The 10153-nt window shown below is 43.1% G+C and overlaps 1 protein-coding gene and 1 long non-coding RNA gene across 2 annotated transcripts; both read right to left on the bottom strand.

Moving 5' to 3' along the window:
* Positions 1–47: 47 nt before the first annotated feature.
* LOC102496864 (HLA class II histocompatibility antigen, DRB1-4 beta chain) lies at positions 48–5095 on the bottom strand (the record flags this gene model as incomplete). The annotated part of the gene is made up of 2 exons (XM_006169707.2): positions 4927–5095; positions 48–344 (listed from the first exon to the last, which is right to left on the bottom strand). Coding segments are annotated over exons 1-2 (397 nt in total), but the record flags the coding sequence as incomplete, so codon positions are not given.
* On the bottom strand, positions 1640–3290 carry LOC114006381 (uncharacterized). Its single transcript, XR_003548101.1, has 2 exons — positions 2582–3290; positions 1640–1674 (listed from the first exon to the last, which is right to left on the bottom strand). It is a non-coding gene; the product is annotated as an uncharacterized LOC114006381 (long non-coding RNA).
* Positions 5096–10153: the final 5058 nt, after the last annotated feature.

The raw sequence follows: 10153 nt of genomic DNA, 5'->3' as shown, positions 1-10153 counted from the left end.
CTCTGTCTCTGTCTCTCTCTCTCTCCCTCCATCTCCCCCCCTCCCACAGACACCGCCGCCCTTGGCCCACTCACCTCGCCGCTGCACCGTGAAGCTCTCGCCAACCCCGTAGTTGTGTCTGCAGAAGTTGTCCACCCGGCCTCGCTTCTGCTCCAGGATGTCGGTCTGGCGGTTCCAGTACTCGGCGTCCCGCCGCCCCAGCTCCGTCACCGCCCGGAACTCGCCCACGTCGCTGTCGAAGCGCACGACCTCCTCCCTGTTATAGATGTCTCTGAACAGGAACCGCACCCGCTGCGTCCCGTTGGAGAAATGACACTCATGTTTAAGCTGCTCCATGAAACGCGCTGTGGGGACAGGAAGGACGGCGTCACGCGGTGGGCTCCGGGAGGACACGCACAACCGAGGTCCCGGGTGGCGGCGCCAGGACGACCCTGATGGGCTCCCGACCCTGCAGCCCAGAGTCCAGCGCCTTCAGGGTTGTCGTCCTTTTGACCACAGAGGGAAGGAGGCCGCTCTGGCAGGAGAAACCCTGAGATCAGAGCCACTCTGTATCCGCTCCTGCCTCCTGAATGACCACGGATTCCAAGACTGAGCTGGGCCAGGATTTGCCCTGTCACCTGCCTGTGCCACCTCCTCCTGGAAGCCCCCATAAACACACTCACCGCCCCCTCCTCTCACCCCACAGCCCTCACCTCCTTCTTTCTCCAAATCCGTCCTTAGTGCTGACCTAGTGCCAGGCCTGCGGGGACCTTGGGGACCCAAGTAGGGGAAAACGGACCCGACAAGCTTAGAGTCCAGTGAACAGTGAGAGACAGAAAGCAAGCACAGGGATTTACCCAGGAATGGGAGAGGTCGAGAGAAAAGCCTTCCATTCCAGAGAATTAACAGTACAATGACTAAATTACCTTAGGGTGCCAGACAGGGACATGAGAGGTGACAGGTAAACCCTGAGGTGAGCTTTCCCTGCCTGCAGAGGCAGCAGCCACTTTCCACCAGGAACCATGGCCGCCCTCAGCCCCTCCTGAGGCCCAAGACAGTCAAAAAGAGGTCAGAGAAGTTCCCCAGCACAGTCAGACTGATACGTCAGAATTAAGCCTGACTGGCAGACTCACAGGTGTATTGACAACAGGGCGCCGAGGAGAGTTGAGGGCCGGATCCTGATGCCCAGCAGCGGTTACGGGAACAACAAGAAAACACAGGGCATGCTGCCCAGGGCTCCCGCAGTTCCTGTCCACAGCATCAGGAGCCGGCGGTGCTGATGTGCAGGAAGTCTGACTGTGGTGAGCGCGCACGTGTCCTCCAAGAACCGCAAGGCCACCTTGGAAGCAGCAGCCCAGCTGGATGTCACGGTCACGGATCCCAATGCCAGGCTGGGCAGTGAAGAAAAGGAGCAGGCAGCTCCTGTGCACGTTTCTGCTCTTCCTCTTCCCCGGGAGTTAATGCAGCACACGTGCCAGCGATGAAAACGAAAGTTCCAGTCCCAACCTCACCCTGACTCTAGGCTCGTAGTCAACTGACTTCTTGACATTTCCACATTAATGTTAAAAACTATTTCAATTATAAATTAAACCTTTTTTTAAAAAAAGAAAAAAATTTTTTGGATTTTTTTGCTTTTTTGTTTGTTTTGTTTTATTTTTTTTTTGTCGTTCTTATTTTTGTTTTTGTCAACTGATACTGGAGAGAGACAGAGAGAGGGAAAGTGAGAAATCACACCCATGTGGGATGGTTACACCACAACCCCTTCTCCTCTAAGTCTCCTCTCAGGATTCTGTTCAGGCACACACACATGCCAACATGATTTGCAAGCTCCCGATCCGGGATTCTAACCATGGTCAGCCACGTGGAAGTCCAGTGCCTTAGCCACCATGCCACCTTCTGGCCCCTAAACCCTTTATTTCTAATCACCCACTTCAAATCATTTCCTCCCACAGTCTTAACTATCTCAATAAACAGTACCGCTTGCCACCTATTTCTCAAGATAAAATTCTTTGAAATATCCTGCACTTTTGAAAACCTCCTCTCTGTACTTAATTCCTTAACAAATCACAAAAAAGGCTATCTCAATCTGTTCAGTTGACCTTCATTATTTTTATCACCATGGCACTAAATGAAACCACAAGTCTTCCCTAGAGAATCCTGTGCTTCTCAGCGGTCTCCCCAATTCTACTCTGAACCCAACAATCCAATCTCCACACAGTAGTTAGAATCACTTTTTAAAATTTTTTGTGCAGGTTTTTTCCATAGGGCACGTGCACTCACCAGAGAGAGAGAGAGACAAACACAGTGAGAGGAAAGGTGAGAAATCACCCCCACACACACACCAGTGGATAGCCAGGCAGCAATTCCTTCTCCTACATTCTCCTTGAGGATCTTGGGCACACGTGTGCACGCAATCAGTTTGAGTTTCAATTCACCAGGTCTGGGACTTGAACTGAGGTTGGCCATGTGGGAGTCCAGTGATGTAACCACTATCATCTTCTGGCCCCTAGAATCACTTTTCAAGCCTGAATATAAGTTGTCTCTCCTCATCACCCTCCAGTAGCTTCCCACATCTGGTTAAAATGAAATCCAGGTATCTTACCATCGCCTTCAGGTCTAGTATGATTAGGCTCCAGATCTCCTCGTCGGCCTTCTGCTCTCGTGCTGCTAAACCCCCTTGCTCACTAGTTTCAGCCTCTGCACACGCTTTCTGTCCCTTAAACTTGGCGTGTTTCCCACATTTTATCCTTTCTCCTGCCGTGTCTCCTTGGAATACTTTTCCCTTGGCTCTTAACATGGCTGTGTTTTTCTCATCATTCCTTTCTCAGGTAGATGTCACTTTCTCAGAGAGACCCCCCTAGCCACTTAAACTGAAGTTAGGTGAATCCAATAATACCATCTGGTCATTTTTTTTCTTTAGAGCAGTAATAACTCCTATTCACATAGCATTAGGGATCTTTTCTTACTACTCAAATACAATTATTGACCCTAGAATGGAGCCCAGTACAAAAATAGTTGTTCCCAGAAACACCTGTGGTCTAAGTAAATAAACCAGGGATCTGGGCACGGATCACTGTGGGATCCTGGCAGTGAGAGGGACACACGCTCTAACGCCCATTTACGCCATGACACATGATGTGTCTTCCACTCTAGATGAGAAGAAATCCAGGCAATTTTCTCTTCCTCACCTTTCTAGTTAGAAGTATTCACAAGGGAAGGACCAGCAGTTAGCGTAACGACTATGTTGCTGGACTCCCATGTAGTCGACTGTGGTTTGAGTCCTGGACCCGGTGGCTTAAACTCAGTCCAGGCGCGTGTGCGTGTGTGCTCAAGATCTTAAGAGGAGAATGGAGGAGAAGGGATTGCAGCATGGCCTTCCCTCTAGGGGCGTGAATTCTCACTTTCTGTCTCACTGTCTCTCTGTCTGGCAAGCACACGCGACCTATAGCAAAAATCTCTACAAAAAAAAATATAAATATATATTATATAAATTTTGGCAAGTAAGAATAAAAATGTGATTTTAAGAAAGAAGGAGATTTTGTTTGTTTCATCCTGCTGATGGATCTCTCACAGTACTAAGGGTTTCTATAAATTTGGGGATTTTTCAATACTGGTGATGATATAGCAGGAAGAGGAAAAAGAGGCACAGGTACCCAGACAAATAATGAAGGAAAGCAGAGGACACAATGAATGGACCTCTGAAATTTGGGGGCAAAAATCCAGTAGGGGGCTGAGTTCCCTTGACTTGCTTACTGGCTTTCAATTCCGTGAGAATTGAAAGGGTGTACACCTTAAACCCTGTGGAAATACTGATATCTGACTATACAGTTTAATAGTCATGGGACACATGTGTTCACCAAGGAGAGAGAGGGAGAGAGCAGCAGTACCACACTCCCTTAATCACAACCCCTTCTCCTCCTATTCTCCATCCTGTTAAGATTTGGAGCCTTCATGTACCCATGATTGGCAGGGTTGAGATTTTTACAGGGGTGGGTATCCTGATGTGGAATCCTGATTCCCTTAACCATTAGGTTCTAAGACTAGCCCTATTTGACTATTTTTGTGCTATAAAAATGGAATTTCATATCATTTCTTACACTAGTTGGATCCTTTCTTGTGGACTCTAGTCAGAGAATACAAAGGATGTAAGAGAAACTGACAATACAGAAAGCTTCAAAATAAATTCATAATGAGCACTACCAGGCTTTCAGAAGATATCTTAAGTTTTTTTTTTTTAATTAAGACACCAAAGAATATCCCATAGAGCTCTTTATCTATAGGGTTATTCCAAGTCATAAGGCACCCACATCCAGAGTTCTTTCCATAAAATAATGAGAGAAATATAGAGCACCCAGCCCAATTCTGGAAAAACAAACACAGAAGCAAACTAAAAACCCTCTAGGACAGGGATGCAAACTATAAATACTGGAGTTCAAGGAGAGTAAGAAGAGGCCAATGGGCAAGGTCTATTGATACAACCTCACAAACTGGGCAGAGGCACCATCACTACAGATCCTACTGAGGATATAACAGGATCCTGGACAGGCCCTTCCAGTTCTTTTTGACTCTTCATAAAATTTTCAGAGAACTCTTTCTTTCTTCTGGCATAATTTGGCATATCAAAGAGAAAGGCTGGTGAGGAATTACTTTAACATCATTACTTCAAAATCCTCCAGACCTTGAAAAAAAGGTGGTACAAAGCTGGAGAGTTTTTACTGAAGGAGGTTTGAGAAGAAAGGGCCTATGTAGACCTTTACACAGGTCTCATAGGAGAGCAAGATGCAGGTCCTTTCATCATGGAAATAATTAGAGATCCATCTGCTAAATATAGGTTTTCACTGAAGAAAATGTCACAATTTTTTAGGGGCACTGCCTAGACCTATTGTAAAAGTTAACTCCCTTCTGCACCCACCCCATAATAGCTCGGTACCCAAGGGTGGCACATACGTCTGGTGTCCCTGGCTAAAGTCAGGCGAGGGCTCAACACCATCAGTGTCACTGTCAGAGCTGCCATCCAGGAGCCTCCAGGGAGCCACAGACATGCCATGCTGGAGAACAGGAGGGGACCAGGTGTGAGAGAAGGAAAGTCTCACTGAGTGAGAATATGACCCTCTTTCATCCATATCCCAAATAAAATGAACTAATTTGTTCCTGGATTGGATCATTTCTGTGCTGGGAACCAATCAGCATCAGAGGACACAGCATCATCAGTTGCCGGTCAGAGATTCAGTATGCGAGTCCTCTTCTGAAACAGAATTTCCTTCTTCACAAGCACTGATTACATTCCATGCCTTAAAGATTTGATCCAGTCGCATCTAAAACACTTTTATTTGGTTCCTACTGTGAGCCACCTCTCTATTGGCCATTGATGTAGACACGAGTTTGAGTCTTTTAAGAGTATTCATTCATTTTTTTTCACTTGAAGACAGAACAAGATAAATGTGTGTGTGTATGTGTGTGTGTGTGTGTGTGTGTGTGTGTGTAGGAATAAAGCAGGAGTGGTGGGAAGATGATTGCAATTCAGAAGACTTACAATCTGGTCATCAGTGCACTCTAACTTAGCATTGTGGATCTGGGGAAATTACTTAACCTCTCACAGTAAAAAGGCACTCTGAACTTCCAATTATTTTAATACAGGAAAGCACTGAAATTCTATGGAAATTTCAAGGAGCAGCACTTCCCAGTAACTGATGATATGACAAAACTGTAGCTGTGGATTGAAGAGTTAAATCTGGGCCTTTTATTGAGTAGACATGTATCTGATAAAGTAAGGAAACTGAGAATTTTTTAATAATTTAACCTGAACAAAAGGTGTTAATGTTCTCTCTTCATGATATTGTCTCGTTAGTGGCACCTCCAAAAATCACACAGGAAAGTAGCCTAAAGGAGGCCATCTGTGTCGAATGAAGGTTAAAGGTACTTTTGTACAGCACTTAGCTTCACAATGGGATAAAGCCAACTGTTCAAATCTAAACATGCAAGGATTAAAATAGGACAGAAGTCAGCCTCTGGCACAACTGTACTGAAGAAAAATCAATATTTTATGGGAAAAAGTACTCAATCCCATAATCTTGGTTCCCATTATAATTTCCTTATTTCATTTCATATATGTCCTTTTCTTAATCTCCTTTTCTACTTTATCTTAAGGAAAGATATAAGAAGGCTTTTCTACTGAATACATTCAGTTCAGAAATACAATGTTCAGGAAATAGGACACTACAGGAAAACTATAAATTACTTCATTTGATGTAATATTAGTGTTTTAAAAATACAATTGTACTTTTAGGTTATATTAACATAAATTTAATGTTTCAGACTCACAATAGATTCTTAAAGGACAACTAGACATCTAAAAGTCTGCAGTAATTCACATTGCACCACAGTTCTGATACAACATCATCCTTCATGGCAGTTATATTTCTAGTGACAAGGTACTCACTGTGAGGAAGATGCTGCAAGAAATACAACTAAAATTTATCAAGCTACTTTTGAGTATTTTACCTTGTACTCAGAATTTTCCCAAAGTCCTTCTTTCTTACATCATATTTCCATCCTACAAGTGGACCCAGTGCAGTAATGGGGACTAAAATATTTGCATTAGGATAAAAGCTAACAAGTGATGCACTCTAGATTGAATCAAGTTATATCTGATTCCAAATCTCAGAAACTCAACCAGTAAGACATATTACCTCACATTTCTGAAGACAAACACCCTTTTAGTAAAGTCACTATTATTACTTTAATTCATGAATATATGTTATCAATAAGGTGACTCCTTTTTACAAATGCAGCATTTTAAAATTTTGTGGTCACTATGTACTAAGCAACTCGAGCTTCTTCAAAAACTCCCCTCATCACTATTATCAATCTCCTCTGAAAATATCAAAATTTGTATTTACCTCTTTTTATTTTCTGGTTGACTCTTTATTATAAACCATACGTAACAAATCTTTCAATTTTTAAATGAACACCACCTCAGCGTTTGTCGTATGTAATGACACCCATCCCTCCCACACATCTCCTATTACAGAGAAGTGGCCTCAAATTCCTAACTCTATTGTATTGCTCTAAATTATCATTTCCTATTTCTCAGCATAATGTAGTGCAAGTTTGAACATCTCAGAACAGTATGGAAATAGTATCTCACTTACCTTGGGAAAATATATTTCTATGATATGAAAGTTCAAAATTTCAAGGAAATAGGGCACAGGTCACTATTATCACAGGATCTAGGGAGAAACTGCGCCCTCACACAATAATAATTCAGTACCATTAGCAGTTGCTCATTGCCACCAGGAGAATATTATGTTTAATTTGACAAATGGAAAATTATCATTTCCTTAGAAACTAATCCTGTAGGAATCTAGGAGTGCCAAGCTGAGGCTCACTCTAGTATGAAATAAAAGGAGCAGAAAAGAAAAGTAGTTCTTGGGGCTAGGAGGGGGCACAGCAGAAAAACACATGTTCTGTGAAGCTCACATGGAAGAGTTCCATATTTGTGTCTGGAAACCTTCCTGAGTAACCCTGCCATATACATGCTCATGATCTGAAGCTGACTGAGTCAGCAGAGTACACTATAGTGTCAAGACCCTGTTGGGATGCTGTCTCATTGTCTCTGTCTCTCTGACTCTCATTCAAAGAAGAAAATATTCGAAAAACACATGTTCTGTGAAGCTCACATGGAAGAGTTCCATATTTGTGTCTGGAAACCTTCCTGAGTAACCCTGCCATATACATGCTCATGATCTGAAGCTGACTGAGTCAGCAGAGTACACTATAGTGTCAAGACCCTGTTGGGATGCTGTCTCATTGTCTCTGTCTCTCTGACTCTCATTCAAAGAAGAAAATATTCTTTTTTTTTTGGGATGCTGTCTCATTGTCTCTGTCTCTCTGTCTCTCATTCAAAGAAGAAAATAATCTTTTTTTTCCAGAGAGACTTTTGCTATATATGTGATCACTGGAGAATCAGAGAGAGACAGAGAGACAGAAAGCAAAAAATCACCCCCTGGGGGGATGGCCACACCGCAATCCCTTCTCCTCCATTCTTCTCTTGGGATTTTGGGTATGCACGCACACATGCCCAGCATGAGTTTCAAGCTGCCGAGTCTGGGGCTCGAACTGTAGTCAGTCATTTGGGACTCCAAAAATGTAACTATTATGCTGTCTGCTGGTATCAATAAATAAATATTTTTAGAAAGTAATTCTTGGGGCCAACAAATGGCATAGTGGTTACATCACTGGATTCCCAACCACAGTTCAAGTTCCAGACCAGACAGCCTGAAAATTACACTGAGTATGTGTGCATGCTTCCATGTCCAAGATACCAGGAGGAGAATGGAGGAGAAAGGATTGTGGTGTGGTCATCCCCCTGGGGATGATTTCTCCCCCTCTCTCTCTCTCCAGTGAACACATGCTCCCTAAGGCAGAAACCTCTACAAATAAAGTTGAAATAAAAAATAATTATTTACAGGTCAGTCTATCATGGGGTTAGGGCAGCTTATCCCATGTGGCTTACTGAGCAGTTTGAATTGCAGACTCAGCAGCTTGAAAAACAAGTCAAGTGCCTGAGCCTACAATCCCAACAGGAGGATGGAGAAGGGATTATGGTGTGGCCATTCTTTCTGGGGTGGTTAGTGGGGAGAATATCTTACTTTAACTCACTTTTGTCTGCTTTTTATAGCACGCACACAGAAAAAGTATTTCTCTACAACATACTGAAGTATCGTTACAGAGAACACTAGCAAAACTTGTTCATATATGTGCAAGTGTCTTTCCAAAGAGTGAGATTACTGGGTCATACAGTAGTTCTATGTTTCTGAGGAACTGCCACATTGTTTTCCACAGGGCTTGTATTAATTTATATTCCCACCAACAAGTGTAAGAGGGTTCCCTTTTCACACATGGAATCGACCTAAGTGTCCACAACCTGCTGGCTCAGCTGTAAAGCTGCGGCATGTATATCCTAGGGGTTATTACTCTGCCATGAGAAACGGTGAGACCCTATTGTCTGATACGATGTTTATATAGGGTTTTGGTCAATAAAAGCAGAGAGGACAGTGTCCCTGATTCAGAGACCAGAGTTCTGATACAGAAATCGAGTAAGATAGGTGTGTTTGGCATGATCATAATTGTGTCGGTGCTGAAGCTGTTATAAAGGCCATTAAAGTCATGTCCCTACAGGAAGCAGTCACTTCCTGATGATCTGATGACGTTCTGTGCTGACTATGCTGTGTAAGTAGCACAGCCAGGACACCTGATGGAAGTGACCAGCCTCTACAAAAACTCAGCTGCCCCATGGCCTTCACTCCTGCCAAAACACATAGAACAGGGTTTGTTTCAACCTGAGCCATAAATTCAAAATTTTGTTTTTGGTTCCTGAACTTCCTAGTCAATGACAAATCTGTATTTTTATTGGAGTGAATCTCAAACCCCAGAATTTGTCCTCTGACTATAGGTGAGACAGATCAAGGGGGAGTAGACGAGGTAAAGCAGGGAGCAGATAGAGAAGAGGTTACACATGTGTTGTCAGATTTGCGTATCAACATGACCCACCCCAGGCTTAATCAGGAATGAGATTGTGGCTGAGGACTGGCTTATCAGGTCCTATTAGACATAGTCTCAGAAGTTTCATTACGTCTCAGATGTTTCATTACCAGGACAATAGCTGACATTCTCCAACCATCTTATATTTGTTGATGTGCCCTCAAGTGGAAAACTGAAAAGGAGAAAGGGAAGGATATGACATTACAATAAGAGAAGAGGTGATTGAAACACACTAAGCTATTGTTCATTTGTATTTGAAACTATGACTGGATACATGTTTCTAGTATGGTTACCAGAATCTACCCCAAAATGTGCAGATGGATTATCCACGACAGTGTGGTAGACTGGCGAGTAAGAGCTGCTGGAACAGATCACACTGGATTCCATCTTGGCTTTACCATTTACTAGCTGGGTCTCACTAGTGTGTCACTTAACTTGGCCTCGGCTTCCTTTCAAAAATACAGACGCTAATTTTCACTAAGTTTTTATGAGAATTAAAACAAAAATGTAAGCAAAGTGATTAGATACCATACTTAATAATAATAAAATTACAAAAATTGTAAATTCCATTGTTGTCCTCAAACTTTCCACAGCCTGAGGTTAAAAAAATCTAAAAGAAACTAAAAAACAA

The sequence above is a fragment of the Tupaia chinensis genome, unplaced genomic scaffold, assembly GCF_000334495.1.
Source record: "Tupaia chinensis unplaced genomic scaffold, TupChi_1.0 Scaffold147424_1, whole genome shotgun sequence".
NCBI lineage: Eukaryota > Metazoa > Chordata > Mammalia > Scandentia > Tupaiidae > Tupaia > Tupaia belangeri.
This window is presented reverse-complemented; position numbering and strand designations above follow the sequence as displayed.